The sequence below is a fragment of the Pieris brassicae genome, chromosome 8 (genome assembly GCF_905147105.1).
Source record: "Pieris brassicae chromosome 8, ilPieBrab1.1, whole genome shotgun sequence".
NCBI classification, from domain to species: domain Eukaryota; kingdom Metazoa; phylum Arthropoda; class Insecta; order Lepidoptera; family Pieridae; genus Pieris; species Pieris brassicae.
The window spans coordinates 7,193,194-7,212,748 of NC_059672.1; the positions used below are offsets into that span (position 1 = coordinate 7,193,194).

Sequence of the window (19,555 nt, forward strand, 5' to 3'; positions counted from 1 at the left end):
TAAATTTATTGTTTATTTTAAGTTTGATAAATTCGTTTTTGTTCTTTAACAGTTGTTGTTGTGTTTTTGTAATTTTCCTTCGTAAATCTTCTCTTTTAGTGGGCTTTTCAAAATCTCTGATCAGCCTTCTATGTGAAAAAATTTAGAAATCTTTGGCACTATAACCTATTTGGGCCTTAGATGTCTGCATCTGTTGATAATTGAAATGATCATTGTCAATCTAATAGGCAATTAGTTGATCAGCCTCCTCTGCCTGACAAACGCCTTCGACTTTTTAGGGTTAAGGTTATTGGAGGGGAAATTTCACATTCTACCCGAAACTATTACTGAATTATGTTATGATTTATGACTGAGTGTTGGTTTATGACTGTTTTGGCAACATGTATTTTCAAAGTTGTACTTTAATTGTACTACATATACTGTATACATAAGTGTAGAAACGCTTCAATTTTGTTGTTTATGTTTTCAAGATTTAGGACTTTACTCGCCCACTAAGTATTCAAATATTTATTTAGAAAATAGAGGAATCTTATTTTGATATTAATAAATTTACGACGATCGCGTATAATGCAAAGTATTTAGCTTTGATTCTCAACTATTTTCGAGTTGATAGGAACAGTCTTACCGACATGTTGTAATATTTTTTTTATATAACCGGGGGCAAGTTGGCAGAATGCTCACCTGATGTTAAGTGATACAGCCCCCCATTGACTCGAAAAAATGCTCGCAAGTGCGTTGCCGGCCTTTTAAGAATTGGTACTTCTTTTTCATGAAGGACGTTGAATTGGTTCCGAAATACTTCAGCTGGCATAAATTAAATAAATGTTGAAATAGGGACGCTGTGTTAGAGCGTGTTTGAGAGAATATTAGAAAAAATATTGTGTATTTTTAATTGAATTTTGCTTCTGGTAAGTACAACAGCGCCATTGTTGTGTTGAGTCAAGCCGCAAATATCAAACGCTTCTTATTAGTACAAAGTCTTGGACAAAACTGCTGCATTCAACGATGTGAAACCACTTTCATGGTTGACTTGCTCGACTGTGATCCTCAATTGTATGGCAAGGCCTATCCTGAACTTTATAAAGGAAAACGGAAAATGTATTTGTAATAATAAATAACAATATTTTTAATATGTGAAAGTAAAATAACTCACAGCTTTTCTATCGTTGAAAACGAATACTCAGGCTCAGTTGCAGGTGGTAAACAAAATATTTATTCCACAGGAACAGAAGTCAATGTATAAGTATAAGCAGTAAAGTTTATCTTTAACTATTGGTCCATCAATATCAATTGCTGAACATGATTGTCAATGATTGGGCATCAGCACATCCTCTAAGCAACAACGTTAGAGAATCCATAGAAGTTATAGATCACTGCCATGTTATTCTTTCAAGGGGAATTCGGCGTCCATGCGTCGGGTTGTCTCCCTCCCTAAAATATGGCGAGGGGGCCGATGGCTGACTATGCGTGATACTCGTGAACGGGTGCTACTTGTGGTGACTGGTCGTACTTGAATACGTGTATGCGGTGATGTGAGTTATTTTTGACTATGTGTTTACGTGTTGTTGTGTAATACAAAAAATAAACTTGGCGATTAAAAAGAGTGGCGGAGAGTTTATTGAACGAAATTTCTATATGGTGAAATAAGAATATTTTTTTGACCTTATCTTGACACCGACCTAGAATCTACACATCGTAATCTATTAACAATTAATGCGTAGCATTCGTAGCACGTCTACGAATCTTTGGAATCGATTTTTATATGATTTTTATAAATATACGGCGTGAATAATTTATCGGCGATATGTTTTTTTAATGTATACGTAATTTTATATACACTATAGTAAGCGTATACCTATATTCATCATACATATAATATACATCACTGTATATATGTATAGTATATACTGATAGATGGTATAAAGCTAGTTTACTGTAACTTTTTATTACAATTTTTATTTCAATAAATACGATTTATTCAACTATTACTTTTAATAAGGACAAATATTGTTGGTTTGTGTTTAACTTTTGGGTTCAGCTAGGGTGCTGGGGAGTGAAGTATAAAGCTAGCTAGCCGTCTCGTAAGTTGATATTAAATAAAACTTTGTCGAATTTGATTAGATCACCTAGCGTTGGACCCTTAAACATAAACGTGTCCGAAATCGTAATTTTGCCAATTTTCTTCACCAATACAAATAAATATAAAGCGATATTTTCGTTATTACGTTATCTTTAGTTTTAAGATTGGCGTAATAGAATTGATATAGTTTTGTGGAAATATGTCTTATTTTTGGTTTAGATTTTTTTTATGTGTGTGAATTAGTATTTGTTTGTTCAATGACTGCCATTAGAAGATAAGCATATATTATTTCTGTGTGTTGTTAAAACATGAAAACGTTATCTACAAAAAACCGTGGCGGTGAAACCTTTGATCTCATAGTTCTATATGCGTCTCTTGATGTTTGTAAGTACGTAGTCAGCATTCTGTGCCTGACACACGCCGTCGATACTTGGAAAATCGAATGGTGTCCTTCCGATATTTTCCTTCGCCGATCGAACAAGTATAAAAGAAAGCTAATAGAAAGAAAAGTCCATTATCACATCCGCGATTAGAACGCACAACTTAAGAGCTAGGAGTCGCGTTTCATGCACAAAATGCGTTTAGCTAAATGCTTGATAAAGCCTACATTATAGTCGGTTAGGTAAACATTTATGCCTGAGATAGTCGCGATGATATGCGGCGTGAAACTGTGATCGCACCGCAACTAATTTCCAGCATCCCGCCGGAGATCCGCTGATAGGAAACGTCAGAATCACATACATATGTTGCCAGGGTTGTCTGTTTTACTGTAACAAAATTAATGTAAATTAAATTTTGCATTTCATAGATTTATTGCAACTGGTCTATGCGTGTGGTCATAGTCAAATCCTCGTGAGTATAACCTATATAGCGCGCGGTCAGTGTTTTCGGCTGGTAACACTGATCATATGATAGTGCGACCTACGACGCAGTGCGCCCACCTGTCGGCGCGCGTGCGTCCCGCGGTGACGTCACAAGCCCGCGACTCGCATCGGAGACGCCCGAACCGAACCGACCACGACGGATTGATCCGACAGACTCGCACTGATAATCAAATCATCCGTTCTTACGGTTAACGCAAAAATACTTTATGCATAACGGTCTTGCAAAGTCCAAGAGGTTGTGTTACTCGTTTGAAATTAGACAGTCAAAAGAATAGGTTTTAGGAAGCAAAATTGTACGTTTCACTTAAGCTTACATATGTTTTCTTTTAAGCGTATGATATTTGGAAAAAAAATCATTATTTTTCGCAACCACTTCTCAATCTTAGATGAAAGTACAGTATTGTGTTCTATGGTATATATATGTGGATGATCTAATTATCTTTAAAACATCTCCTGAAATTGAGGTCAATCGGGTCGATGCGTTAATTAAGACAATTGGTTAACGTTAAAACGTATCAAAGTTGCGATCTCGTAGCGTCTCACTGGCTCCTTATCTAGTTCTTAATCCAAGATAAATATTACATCAATCGGGGGTGTAGGGCGGCGCACGCAAGCGCGATTCTCCCGGCCCAGTCCCGCTCCGGCCGCGCCGCCCGCCGCACGTCGCTACGCGGCCGCGACCTGGCGGCGACTCACACGATACCTGCAATAACCCGTTTATTAATCAGACTCTCGTATAAATAGTAAACTACCCTCAGTTAGTGCTACGTCTATATAAGAAAGGCACGCTGACGCCGCGCCGCGCCGTACCCACGTGCCCATCTCGTTGCGTAAGTCGCGATAACTAACCGAATCTCCTTTGACACGCAAGAAAACAAATAGAGTATCGATTGTGTTTTTTTCTCCGTTGTGCCAAGTCAGGCACATGTTTGCCTCTGCGTGTATTGACTTTAAGGTTAGAATTTGTATATTGTTAACCGCGGGCCTACGGGCGCGGTCTTATACGCAAGTGCTGGTTGACCTTAAAACTACGGCGAGAGAAACTTTTGACATTGCCCGTAAAATTTTTAAGGTTTAAATTTAGGGTTACAAAATTTGCGTTGCCAACTTATCTGCGCTATGAAGAATTAATTATCTCTTCTGTGTACATTATTATATAAAATATTTTATTATACTAAATTAGGATTTGGTAACTCATTATCATTACATATGTTGAATTCAGAATTTTAGGTTCCCAAAAACAACTTAATAAATTTTATTACATTATAAAGCTTCCTCACACCAATATAGCATTAGTAGTTACATTTTATCCCGTTAATTAAATCATAAAATCCCCCAATGGAATGAAAAATACAGCAGAAAGTTAAATACTTTTCTTACTCCACTTCATCGTAATATTTATATTCGTGGCGGCCATTAAACTTTTTTAATCGTCGCTAATGACTTCTTTCCCTAATTAATGATCCTCGACGCTCGGGAAATTAGAAATTTGGAAAAATTTGTATTAGCGCTTTGAAAGGCGCCTCACGAAACGTTTACGAAGGACTTGTGATGTCTCAAAGAATAATTTCGCTAAATAATAACTTACATTTGTAAAACTTATAAGTGGGTGTGTGAAGAGCCTCTTCAAACTTCTAATGTTTCATAGGTTCAAATACTTCCCTACACAAAATTCACCCAGAGCAGTGTTTTGTGTAAATACGATATAACATCCTTTTGTCTATCTGTTATCCAAATCTTTAGGTTCGTAATAATATAATAATTTCAAGGATGATACCTGATGACTCTCATAGTGACAATTGATAATGCTATACTATTATCATGATCAATGCCTATTCTGGGCCTTAGCCTCCTCAAGTATGTTTTGCCAACTTCGAACTACTATTGTTTTGAGGCCCTTGACAACTCCATCCCACGAACGCAACCTCGGTCCACCCGGTTTTCTCTTGCCACCTGGTTTATTTATTTATTCACACTTTGTTACCTTATACAAAAACATATATATAAAAAGCAGGTTAAAAATAAGTGTGTAGGTACCCGACGACCTTATCGCTACCAAGCGATTTCTTCCAGGCAACCCTAAAATAAAACAATAAGTACCTACAAAAGGTAAAGTACAAGAATTGCATAACAATAACAAAAAAGAACACACAATAAATAAAGTAGAATTTAAAAAAATTATACTCATAATAATATGTAAAAACAAATATGTACAAGCTAATCCAAGGGTTAACTGAGTCCCAATCAATATATAAGTAGCTAATTTCGAGGCAGAAGCAAAATTATGAAAAAGAAGAATTTTAATTAAATTTAAAGACTGAGTTCGTCTGATGTCAATTGGTCAGGAATTCCACAGTAGGATACTTTGCCCAGTTAAGGAGTAGTGATAGAATTCAGTTTTATGAGTAGGAGTTTCAAGAAATATATTGTCTAGGGAACGCAAATCAAAACTACCGCCAAAGAGGAACATACAATTTTGTTTTAAGTAACTAGGAGTTGGGAGTTGACGTCCGCCATTCGGTGCACGTGCCCCTATACCGCCATACACTAAAATTTTAATTAATAATTAACGCATTATAATATAGTTTAATTGTAAACCTAAGAAATAATTTTATAGTTCTTTAGGTTTTGATTTTTTGACCTTGAATTCGTCCTCGTAGTCGGGGTTAGTACCTTAATTTCAAATAAGACGTCTTTGTTGTCTATGCAGTGTCCAGAAAACAATGAACTTATGTACTAGTCGAACAATGGTCGCCTATTAGTGCCTTAACAATACGTATATATTTAGAGCTTTCATAAACAGAGGAAAGCCTTAAAAAATTACCTAAGAAATATGAAAAACACTAGAAAGATATAGAATATGCCTGACATTCAACACGGCGCTGGTTAAGGCACTTTCTGCCGCGCTTCACTTTGTGGAGCCACCAGTAGTGGTATTTCTAATGACTTCGAGGCCTTCAAGTAAAGCGTAACATTCCCTGAAAGTTCGGCAAATCACCCGTTGCGGGCGTTGCAAGCGGCCATGGGCGGCGTTTTACACTTTATTCAAAGTTTTCCCCCGGTCCCCGTAAATACCTATGTACCATGTATTCTGTTTTAATTTGTCAAATTATTACCTAAAATTGAGTTTATATAAGCCATTGTAACACAAATAAAAATTGGTATGATCTCACGGGTTGAAAATAGGGAATCCTCTTAATTTTTTTGTAATAAAATGTAAAATATCAAGCCCCTAGGTAATAAAAATTATATTTAATGTTTACAGCTAACTAGAGGCTTAAGGGTGTACTCCAGGAAGTGAGTAAGTGGGAAAGCACAGTCGATGTAACCAAGTCACGTGAACAGCTCGTTCGGCGTTCGTGTTTAGCCTTACATTTCAAATATTTCACAAAACTTTCATGTTATTTGTCGCGCCTAATCTATGCTAATATTGTTAATTCTAAGTTATTGCTTTTGGTCATTACGGTCTTACTAAACATATCAAGGTAGTGGGTAATCTTGGATTTGGAAACATTTGGTCGAACGGTAAAGGAAAACGTGACTGATCACTTACTAACCCAAAATCTGATAAAAATATAGATGTAGAAATACAGCCAAAACCCCTTAAGAGTCGTAGCGCCATTGCATAAATATGTTGTCTACAGATGCTATTTCGACTTTGCGTAGACCAAGATTTTAACCGCCCTGTAACCGCCGCGTAGACATCATGAAAAATAGTATGCATATCTTTATTTCTTCTATATTCATGTATATATAATAAAGTTCCAAATTCAATATTATTCTAAATTTAAATTCTTTTCATATTAACATGAACCAAGAAATAGATTTAAAGGCCATTTCGTTCAAATTATAGGAAAAATGTGTCATTGTTTTGACTACAAGATTCCATTTCAAATCTATGGTGCTTGCGGTGCATATATTCCGTGACATATTCTGTTCCTATAGTCTTAGATTTCTCGGTTTACGTATAATCCAGTATTAATCATAACATAGTCTGTTTCTAACATGATAAATATCATTGTTATTCTGTGCTTGTGCACAGATTATGTAGTCTAGTAATATTGAACTGCAGTGTAATAGATTAATTCGTTTTAAAGAAATTAAAAAAAACACAGGTTCAAACCTGTGCACATTTTTAAAATTGAGAATTGTTATTTTACTCGATCTGTAAAGTTCTTGAAGCTTCTGTTTGCTTATTGATCTATTTATATTGTAATATAAATTTATATAAACCCACGGTAGTTGCCGCTGAAAGTCTTCAACTGTTTAAATAAATAAAATAAAATTATTTCACACAAAAACAAATAGCATCGAATCGTCTGATACGGTTTTATGGATTTCCTTTATATAAAAGTAATAAATATTTTATGAACCATTTCGATATTATCAAAGATCAACGTTAGAAATTAAGAGTAGAAAACAAAAGAAGTTTGATGGTGTGCTTAATTATTCAAAATTTGCGTAAAGGCTCTATAAGCCAACGTGAATTGAATTTTGCGGCAATACGGCACTTAAACAATTGTTCTTTACAAAGTTATTAAGAAAGCTTCCCCAGATTTAACATACAATACACAGGGATATTAATATGAACGTTGTTTTCATAGGAATTTACATGAGAAAAGCTTTGTACATCTTAGTAATCATATGGTTTTTGCGTGTATCGGATACTACTTGAACAGATTCCGATGAAATAATATTTATTTCAGAATAATAGAAAACATTGAACGTATATCAAGGAAACGGAAGGCGAAATGTATCTGTTATAACCCCATTGAGTACTTTAAAATGAAGATGATTTTATTAATCTCCATTATACATTTGGATCGCGAACTATATAAAAAAACAACACAATATATTTTCTGTATAGTTTTGTCACCGGAAACATTTCTTCTTTTCATCCCGGTTTTTAAGTCGGTTAGAAATAAGAAAATTAAAATTTAATCCCTTCAGATATAATAACGACAAAATATAGTATCAACCCCTAAATATGTAATAGTAAAAACCCTATCACTACGTCGTATGTTGAACTACAGCTGGTTATACAAACAATATTGTCGTTACGCCCAGTGTGATATACCCATTCCTACGACATAGATTCTATAGAAATATTTGACAATCGAATCTTTATATATTAACTTAACTTAGCAATGTATTTTAAATATGGAACGGGCGTTATTGTCTATTGTACCGATACATAATTCAACGACACAAAACGTTTACAAATTACATTAAAGCGTTTAATCTTCAATTATTGAACAATTCACGCGTCTTTTGTTGAAAGAGCACTCACAATGAGGGTGGGTGATTGAGTATGGGGAATCAAAGAGTTCTAATTACGTTCCGTGCTCAGTTATTTTTAAATTGGAGCTTCAAATAAAGAGTTATTTTTAGAAAATAAGAAAAATATGCCTTAACTACATCGAACTAAAAAAAATGTAACAGGAAGGTTTAAAGGATGCTGTTGTATTAAAATCGTTATTCACCAAGATGTTAAATAATTCATCAATGAATCAAGTACTTTTGACTGACGATGGTAATCTTTTCAGTATTTTTGTCAGCACGGAACTGTATGACCACTATTAGAAAAATTATATAAATATAATGATTTGTCTTAATTAATTTAAATTGCATTTTCAATCGCGGTGTCTCTTAAAGCAAATAAGTACACCTTTAACTTCATTATTAAATAGAGAATATGTATGTACGAAATAAAAACATTAAAAAAATTGTCTCGCTTGACTGGTATTGGACCAATCACAATAAAAAAGGCCAATATCACACGTTCTTATATCAAAACTATATTCAACGTTATACGTCTTAAACCATTTCTGACTTATTTTTCCCCGTTTCACCTTAACCGCGGAATAAACTCTAGGTGAGTTATTAAAAGTTAAACTTTTAACTGCGACGCTTAAATAAACATTCTGGAGTGCGTTTTGAGGTTAAGGCGTTATGATAATCAGCTTGACAAGTTACAAATTGTTATTTGGTTCGGCGTTTGGGCGGGCGGGTTGTTGGGCGGTTGACCTGATTTCGCGAAGTATGTTCCGTTTGAAAAATGTTTATGTAATTTTCGTTGACGGAGTGCATGCTACACATTCCGGCCACGGTTTGATACGGATTATTTTTCATAAACAAACATTTTGGCAGGTCGACCCGAATTTGAATTGTGTTTGTTTATTTTGAGCGTATTTACTCTATTTTTGACACAAGCAACATCTACCTTCTAATCCGCGAAAATAGAGGACACCGTAAGTCATTTCTGCAAAAACCCGTCAGCTTTTAGTCAATACCAACTTCGGTACCAGCTACAGCTGTGATACTTTTGCCATTCAACACCTTTTGTCTTCAGTCACCGTGACCACGCACGCTGTAAAGCACAATTTAATATTATGTAAATAATTATAAGTTTATAATAATAATACATAGCTTCAATTCGTTCAAAAAGTGTTTTCTTAACATCTACCTTGTTTGAAAGGGTTAAATAAAATTATAATATATCGTTAACAAATTGTTAATAGATTGATTAGCATACTACGTACGTCACTAAGTGATTAATATTTACCTACCGTTAGAAACATTTTCATAAACGACTTTGCTCTCAGTAGATACTAAAGTGTACACTTTTTTAATCATCAATCAATTAACTTATGTTCAGTCATATATACATTTTTAGTTAAATCTGTAAACATGTTATAATATTACTATTTCAATTGATCTCTAAATAAAAAAGGTGTGTGTACTTATGTACACTCGTTAGAAGTTATACTTCTTTGGCGTAACAATATAAAATATTTTCGTTCGTTTGTAGAAACAACTAAAATGCTGATTATAGCTAACTTCGGTCTTTTGTGACGGTGTGCGCGCGCGTCGTTAAATTTACTCTCATAATTTTTCCCGAAGGGAGCGTTCAAGTATTACGTCACGCAATTTTTAATATTTAATTCTTGTAGGGATAAAATAGGATGTAAGCCTTTTCAATAATTTTCTCATTTCTGTAATTTTAATATTCGAAATCTGTTACACTATATTTATTATTATTTTCTATATTCCAGAAGTACTATGATATAGAAATTAATTTCGGTACCTATAATATCGGTAAAATCAATAAACAACAATGTTATCGCAATATTTCCATCACATTAAGCTTGTATTAAATTTCTAAGGTTCATGATGTGTTTATAATAGTTACATCTATTATTGGAATACAAATACTTGCTTTACAAATTGCTGTTGTTAATTTATTTATAGTAACGACTTAAATTCCAAAAATAATTAATAATTTGAGTTTGATTTCGATTTCATAGTATATGTTATTAAACGAGTTATAAATGATAATAGTAGTCTATTAAAACATATAGTATATAGCAATTTGCTGGGTTGCAAATTGTTACGTATAAAATTATAAAGGAATTAATTTTTACTTTTTACATTATTTTGTTATTTGCGTTAGTCTATATACATATATATTATTATATAATTTAATCATAGACGAATTTTAATAAAAAAAATTGTCAGTTTGGACCAGCGATTCTTTTGACCTCGTCTTATCTTGAAAGCCTTTGCACAACGTTACCGTAATTGTCCACCTCTGTTAGTGTTAATATGCTTGTAAAAATCTATAACTAATGAGTCCACAGCGAGATTTACAATCAGCTAGTCCATCACAAACACAATTAAACCGTACATTTCCAGTATTTGACGCTAATTAGCGACATATAATCCCATTGGGCTTGTATTTATTGCAGTAATTCATTGGCTAGTTAATTATGTGCTGTTTTGTCCAGCGCTTGTAATAGAATAGAATATTCAATGGCTATCCCGTTTTAGAATTGTGTGATGTAATTTATTTAATTGCTATACGAAGTATATTTTGTTCGATGACTGTTAGTTCTTTGACTACTATAGTCCTCACCGCAAGACCTACTGGATTCTAGAAATAATATTATATAAATTCGTTGGACTGGTGTATTTGCAAATGCAACATTATTTTATTTGTTTACATCATCACTGCTATTTCCCGAAGAACCCTTCGGCAGGCAGGCATAGATCACAGATCTCTACACATACCTATCTATCGGGTATGGTCACTTTTGACTTGTCTTCGGTAGTACCTCCTGGATATGGTTGGATGTATGACAAACCCTAGCAACCCAATTTCATCATCCGTGGTTGCCATGTATAGAAGCTTCTTATTGTAACACTGTGTACTTCTTATTGTGTATGCTTAAGTGGATTGGCCATGTTTACATGGATTGGCCATGTTTGCATGGCCAATCCACTTAAGCAAACCTTTTCGTGTCCTTGTCATTACGTCCTCTTTTAACCCACATTGCTCACGTCAATATTTTCAGGATTGTGAAAAATACCATTTTGGATCAAATTTGTTATACTCCACAATCGTATCCATTACAAAATAATTACATCTATTTTGTCATTTAAAAATTATTAAATGTCACATATATTTAATGTGAATTTAATTCATTATTTACATTTCAAGCGCTGTTAATTTGTTTGGGGATAAACAGTGTTTTATATTACAGATAGCACATTGATGATTGCTTCATGTGTATACTCAGTTAACACAGTTAAAAGCCTTTTTTGCCAGTGATTTATACAAGTAATCTGATGGAATTCATTCACATGGTTTCCCTGAGCTATCGAGGCTTTGAGCGGTTAGAAGTGCTAATTCAACGCGCCTTCTAAAGTCGAATTAGCGCCTCGCTCGAATAGTTTATAGTTGGCTATATTTCGCGTAGTTTCATTAAGTACGCATTACTCCGGCCTTTTGTTTTATTACCGCTTTGTATTAACGGTTAGTGCGATGACTGGGGTTGTAAAATGTTGATATTCATGTTCATGTAAGGGTCTAGGTTTTTAGTCTTGAACATTGAAATGATATTGAAGATAATTGACATAAACATCGTGTTTAATCTAGACATTAAATATTTACTTGCGTAAAAAACAATATGGGAATATTGTAGTCAGTCTCCGTACTTAGACGTTATGCGTAAAGGGAAGAAAACAAAAGTGGCATGTTAGACCGAAGAACTGTTTATTGTTGTGCTCAATAAACAGGTTGAGCCTAGAAAGAGCAGGATATGATGTGCCGCAGCACTCAGAACTCACTCCTACCACTCCTCAATGCACTCCTTCCAGAAGCATAAAAGAGACTTTTACCCAGAGACTTTATATTTTTTGCCTCGAAGTCCGAGACATCACTGAGCCAACTCACTGCTCCGAGGACTTCTGTTCGTTGGTTAACTCCAGCCTTGCATTCCTGGACTACGTAGGTGACTGATTCCCCAGCGCTGTAACAGTCTCTGCAGATGGGGCTGCCTGTCGCGATTAGGACAAAAATATGTTTTTTAAGGAGACGGCCCGTAATTGTCCCTATCATTCATTGTTTGAGATTAGTTCTCTAGAGGCTTAGAAATCGCTTTGTGATTGCTGTATGCTGGCAGAACCGTTCTGGATTTGGAGCCCGCGCTTCGCGACCATCTTTGATGATGGATTTCTGTAGATCTTTGGATTTTAATTACTCTAATGCACATCCGAGACATAGTAGTATTATTTGTCTTTCAGCATAATTTTCTTCTATGTTTTGTTCAAAACACTGATAACATTTTTAAGTGAATTTAAAAATAACATTGAAGTTTTCGAAATAACTTAAAATAGTTTTACCCCTGAACGCAATAATTTCAAACTGATTTCAATATTCTCCGCCATGTTTACATAACAAGCAATAAACGATAATTCTGTTTGGCAAACAAAATGAAAATATCAATCAATTTTCCTCTATGCCACAGTGAAACTAACGTTTACTTAATTAAACATTTCTCGGCATTTTGTATCATTATAGTCGATTCAATGCTTCCTTTATACAGTTTATAAGAAGCGACGGTGAACATTAATTGACTTCTTTCGATATCAATATTAAATATCGCAGTTAATAAGGCAACGTGTTGACACGATACACTATTTGCAAATTATACTCTCTTCTTTTTAATCGGCAGCTCATGTCTCATGAGCGTCGTGGTTAGCAACGATGCATCTAGAGCGGACTTTCTGGTTCCACCGGTTTCTGTCCAGCGTTCTCTTATGAGAGCGCATAGTTTTGAGGACTATATGAGTCTTTCACTTGATCGGTACACGGCCACGCGATACATTACCCTCTGTGTTACCAACCACGATCAGTTTCTCCAAGTTCTCATCGCCTCTGCATTGTATGGCCGAAATAAGAGAAGATTCGCTGTAGGCATATGGACAGACAGGCTAGCGGAGTTGGGTCAGTATCGATAAGTGCGCTTCGCAGTCCACGGTATTCTGAGCATTTGCAGCCAGCACTACATCTGTAAGGCATCGATCATTTGCCTTTTTCGAGCCAAGTCCTCGTTCATACAGGAACATAGGAAACACCAGAGCCAGTAACAGTCTTATTTTGGTTTTGATACCAATTCCTCTTTTCTTCCAGTTGTTGCCTAAACGTGTTATGGCATCTTTAGCCATGCTATATTAGCCGTATTGGCAAATTATACTATTAAAAATATTATATGAATTGAAAGAAAACGTTCAATACAGTATCAAGTACGACAGGTCTTGAATATTCTCATACATAACTAATTATGTATGGAAATAATAATCTGTAAAAACTCACTGATTACAATTTACACGTTGGTTTCAAATGTGCACGTTCGAGTCAACAACTTTAAAGGTCATGAACTTATAATGTGACGAATCAGCTGTTCTAGCGATACGGTTACGAGTAAATTTCATGAGGTTTCAAGGTATTTTTTACTAAATAATAAAACAACTGCTACGTGACTTAGATTTATACTTTAAATTATGTAGAGTGTCTTACCAAAATATACCTAATTAAGATAGAATGAGAAATATGGGATTTTTAGGACGATGCAGACATGAAGTGAACTTATAAATTGCAGGTCTACATAGATTCGTTCTATAATACAATACAGTATAGAAGTGTATTATAATTTTATGTAATTTTTATCACGATCATTTTAATATGCAACATCAATCACTTCCCTCTTTACGTATCCTTCTAATATTTCCATTTGAAAAGGCCACAAGATGCATTGGTCACTAGGGATATATTTTATTCTCGTGTGGCTTATATCTTGTGTTACCCAGAAATATTAATCTTAATGATTTAGTTTGTTAGGATTTCGTGATGAAGTGGATTTAAATCTTGCTTTTTTATGAGGGAAAACGGATGGCTGGCTCACCTCATGTTATATGGAATACTGTTCACTATGTGGAATCAGCTTTCCACCGAAGTATTTCTGATCTTATTAGACTGAGGGTCCTTCAAGAAAAGAGCATACCAATTCTTGAAAGGCTTGCAAAATTGCGATTGGATGAAAACACGGATTTATTACAATCGTTAGACGTTTTGTGTGTTTCATGGTCAGTCCCGAGATATAAAGAACTGTTACAATATACTCTTATTTTACCCTGTGTTCGAAGCTCTTAAACGTCATAAAGACAATACCACCCGCTGCCGACTCAAATGAACCGACTATAGAAATATTGACATACACGTTATTTCCATTTTCATATCAGCGATGTAATGTAGAGGGTGTCTATGTTATCGACTACTTTAGTAACTGAAAAGTATTTGTTATGTTTAGGTTTTACTGGGACGCTAAAGAAATTTGACATTGATAGAACATGTCCTGTGGCGTAATGGGGCATAATGTTCCTATTAGATTATTTGTGGACATTTATTTATTTTAAAGTACATTGTTTTCATATAGTCAAAGTCAAAAACAAAAATCATTTATTCATATAGGTAACGCAGTGTACACTTATGAACGTTAATAAAAAAGGAATATACATTAAATGCATCTAATTTAACATTTACTGCCAGTTCAGAAGAACTGGCAATAAATATAACATATGTTTCTTTCTACCTCGTTATTTATCATCATTGTATTTGATAGGAAATGAGGAATAACATACAACTGAACGTAGTGGGGCAGTGTCACAATAAACTCACACGCTCCTGTATCTATTTCATAACTATATTTTTACTTATAATAAAACCAACAAACAAAATCAATTACGTTGGAAAGCCACACGGAAAATGAATTTAACATTAGGTTATAATTTATGCGTCCATATTAAAATATAGAATATTTCAAATATGACAGTGTAAGGCCGACTCGCCAGGGATTTAATAGAATAACAGATTTTTCCATTTCGCTACATAATACTCGTATACAAAAATGTTATGAAACCGATATTCAAAATGTGATTGGTCTTCATGTAATATTATCAAATCAATGTATACAAAACTATTTAAAAGTGTATAAATGTAGTATGGAGTTTCTTGTCCATTTTTTCCATATAAAACTACCTTTTGGAAGGGGAAACTAGTGTCATTTTTTTTTAAATATTTCAACTTGTAATTTTTACCTCAAAAGGGCCTCTTAAGGCGTAATTGAAATAAATGATTTGACTTACACTTTGAAAATAGTAAAACTTCGCTTTTCAATAGAAGTTTGGGTGTTAACTGATTATGATATGCTTTATTATTTACTACTGATACTTACGTACTTGGTGTAACTGTCTACACGGAGTATCACACTGACTTTTAGGTTAAGCTAGAGGTTGCTTTTCTTAGGCTATTTTAATTATGGAACAAGGGGCAAATGGGCAGGATGCTCCCCTGATGTTAAGTGTTATCGCTAATATGGATACTCTCAATGCGTTCTCGTAATTGCGTTGTCGGCCTTTTAAAATTTGGTACGCTCTTTTCTTGATTTTTATTTGATTTCTGATGGTTTCAATCTAAATGGATTTGGGTAAGTTTATTTTAGTTGTCCCGTATTGTTCTCTGGACGGCTACTTATGTTTGCTCGCATAAAAGCTGCCGAGAATCGAGCACGAACTTTTCTCTAGACTCAATCCAAAAGTTGATATCCCTTTATAAGATATATACTTCTTCCACGCTCGCAGTGATGTAATTAGTGCAACCTGACCTTTTTAAAGGCCACTAGATATAGTGTTTGCTCAAATACTATATCTAGTGACCGTATTATATTGTGTTATTTTTAGTTATTCATCTGCGACCCTACGGGTTTATATCGTTTGCAATATGCGACGCGAAATTATGAAAGATATTATTTATTTTCGGACACTTCGTTGAATAAGAAGTTATCAATAAAATAGTTAATGCCATGGGCGTAATAAACATAATAATAATCTCAAATAATAATAGTCTCTCCAACAAGGAATAATAATCTTAAATATATTTTAAACAGATATTGTTTTCTCTTAAAATAAATAACTATACAATGCTATTCTTAGTTCGTTTCCTCATATGAAATTACCCTCCACGCAAAATATACAATAGTAAAAATAGAAATATACAAAAATATATAATCTAGTCTTCTGTTCTAATATTGCAACTGTACATTAACTATTCTTTTCATCCCTTACGAATTAGTACGCTTTTTTTTGACGGACCCTGTGTCGAACGTGTTCGGAAATACTTCAGTCGGCAGCTGGTTCTACATAGTGATGGTGCGCGGCTAAAACGCTCAGTTGTTGAACGAGAGCTTCTACAGATGTTTTCTTAAGAATCAAATAGTAAAATACTAAGCTGTAAATCATAGTTACGTATATAACTTCGATCACACAGAGGGGTTTCGTTTATGTAAAAGCTTTTTACGATAATGGCCGCAACATGGTTTTCATATAAAAGCCGTAAAAATGCCAATAGCAAATGTTTGATTTATGTAACGCCGCATAGCGCTCGAATCGCACTGCACGCAGAGTTCTTTTACTCGACTACACATAAAAGGGTTTTGTTAAAGTGCAGCATCGTGATAAGGGAGTCATACTGAGGCTTGACTCTCAATCTCATTTTTAGGAACTTGTAAAATATATTTTTTGGTAAATTAAAATAGGGTACCGCCCGCCACATTTGGTTTACTTTATATCGCCGTTAGGGATATATTTAACGACAAATGTCTAACACATAACACGAAATTGACAAAAAATTAACTAAAAAAACAGGCTTGCAACCCCGACTGGCCCGTCACTGTAAAATTATAATAATATGTACATAGCGCGATATTTTTAACATATCTTTTGTACCTATGTGTAGTTTGTATTTATTAGTTTTCAACAGAGAGCCGACGTACCACATGAGAAACGATGGTTTAAGATAATGGTAGTCTAAACAGTTGTCGAAATATTTTTTATGAATTAATTTTGTCTTATAATTCACATAATAGGCTCTATGTTGGCCGTGAAGAATGCGAAACTTTGGGACAAAGTACAACGTATCTATTTATATAACAGCTTTAAATTAGTTTTTATAAATAGTTATCACGAGTATACAATTGTTACATTTGCTTTGTATTTCTTTGTTTCAAAGTTTTAGTTGTGTTTAATTTTCCTAGATGTCGTTATAAAAAATCCTTTGTAATTTTCCTTTTAATTATAATAACAGTTATGTACTTATTTATCCAATTTCCGTTTTGGAAAGGCATCCAAAAATGCTAAGAAAACTTAGAAGATAAGTTGGCAATTTCCTTTAACATTTTGTGACGGAAACGATTTATTTCTATTGGATAAAAAAAATATCTTTTTACAGAGATATTTTTCTATTAAAGTTATAAATAATATTTGTCTATAACGAATTCAATTCTTTGACAATTTTTTCTCATTAGGCGAGTAAGAAACCTCTCTCCACCGTACGAACAAGTATTAAAATATTAAAATTTGTTTCCAAGGTCGTGCATGCTTAGCCACTAGGTTAACACAGCTCTTTACGTTATTTAAATGACGTAAAAACAAGAAATGGCGTTTTCCTTAATAGCAAAAATAATATTTCATGAATAGGTTGTTGAAATTCGCTGCTGAAATAATATGACTCGGTTTGCAAAATATTTTTGACCGGACTACGTATTCGGGCGGGTGCTCCCAAACGACGTCAAAGGAGATTAGGTTCGTTTACAGTTGTGTATCTTAGGGTTGTCTACTTTTAAAATAAACCCTTAAAATTTTTAAAGTATGTTTCATTTTAGCTGATGAAATTTGTCTACTATAGTAAAGTGGCAAGGCCCTACTGTCGTTGGTTATTAATGTGTACGATGTATACCTGGAGTTCTTGGGTTACATTTCAAAACAAGTATTGTTTCTATTTGGTAGACTCAAAAGCCTGATTTATTGACTTATAAGATATCCAGAAGCGCGCTCTTACAATTTTATAGTTGATTAACGATTTACTAACGATCACTTATATGTTCCAAAGTGTAACTAAAATGGAACATCACTTTAAATAATTTGTATTTACAATATCTTTTAACGTTGTCAACCCTTCAGTCAATTTAGTCTTCCGCGAATATAGCCACAATGGCTTGGGGATACTGGTCCGCGTCTTCCGTGCTCCCCGATAGGGGTCGCAGCCCTCGCCGCGCGGGGACCTCCGTAGTGCATTCCCACCCTAATCCACCTACCGCGAGGGAGGTCATGGAGACACAGGATGAGAGCATCATCCATACCGCGTCTACCTCCCGCGACAGTCGGGATCACTCTGCCTCTCCCCACTCCTCTTCCAACGGGGGACACTCCCATCATCACGAAGTAAGACACGCTGTGCCAGCGAGCGCACTATTTGGTGAAAGTTACGGGGAGCTATCGAGACGGCCATCCCTCGATCTGGGATCAGTGCGGAGTGCGTTAGCGTCCTGTTCTGGTGGTGGGACGCTTAGTGCTGGGTCGACGTTGACCCGCGGTGGTACAATAGCGGACTATTTGCCCCCGGTCCCGTGCCCCCATCACCATAGAGTGTACGTGGATCACCATAAACACTATGAGCAGCCGATACAACCAGTGCATGTGGGTGTGCCGCACCATTCACATTCTCACTCACACTCGCACGCGTCCAGTCGACATCACACAGACGATGAGGATGATTTGGAACCAGCATATGCTACAGGTATTTGTGCTTATTATATTACAATAGAAAATATTGTTTCTACTTGGAGCCTCTTTATACATAAATGTCTAAATCTGAATTGAACTGAGAATTTTATATAAAAGGGAAATAATACATTTTATAACTCTTTTAAGAAATTTACCTAACATTTGGGTCCCCATTTGTAAGGACGCAAACATTGTAGCTCATATCAAGTTTAAAGCGTCCGAGGAGACCAATATTCAATAAATTATTAAAAGAATAATAATATTATGTTGAGGAAGTAAAAAATAAAATAAAACCTAAATCAGTGCCGCTACAACCTTTTTTCGGTCTGAGCCTTAAAATTCTCAGCCCTGACATAGGCCGTCCACTTTTTGGGTCTAAGCCAAGCCGGTTTCCTCACGATGTTCTCCTTCATGCTACGAGCTAATGTTAAATGCGCACATAGATTGAAAGTCCATTGGTGCACAGCTGGGAATCGAACCTACGACCTCAGGGATGATGCCACCAGTCTAACACTGCTTGCGTTGTGGAAGTTATAATGATTATTTTTCTGTACCTATAATGCCTTTTCGTTACGTTATAAATGAAACGTTATGTCTGTAATGACAAACGAATATAAACCACTGTCAAGTG

General features: G+C 34.9%; 1 protein-coding gene and 1 long non-coding RNA gene across 6 annotated transcripts in view; one reads left to right on the forward strand and one right to left on the reverse strand.

Annotated features, from left to right (window-relative positions):
• The window catches only part of LOC123712851 (atypical protein kinase C), a 174,883-nt gene that overhangs the window by 65,366 nt on the left and 89,962 nt on the right, over positions 1–19,555 (forward strand). Inside the window, exons 1-2 of one of the 5 annotated variants that reach the window (XM_045666172.1) lie at positions 3,622–3,794; positions 18,322–18,937. The exons of the other annotated variants lie outside the window; for them this stretch is intronic. Of the exons in view, the coding sequence (XP_045522128.1) occupies positions 18,352–18,937 (586 nt within the window). The 5' untranslated portion in view covers positions 3,622–3,794; positions 18,322–18,351. Of the gene's footprint in view, positions 1–3,621; positions 3,795–18,321; positions 18,938–19,555 lie in introns of those variants that run through there. 5 annotated transcript variants of the gene reach the window in all.
• Positions 2,667–7,276, reverse strand: LOC123712853. Its single transcript, XR_006754134.1, has 3 exons — positions 7,088–7,276; positions 3,547–3,667; positions 2,667–2,847 (listed from the first exon to the last, which is right to left on the reverse strand). It is a non-coding gene; the product is annotated as an uncharacterized LOC123712853 (long non-coding RNA).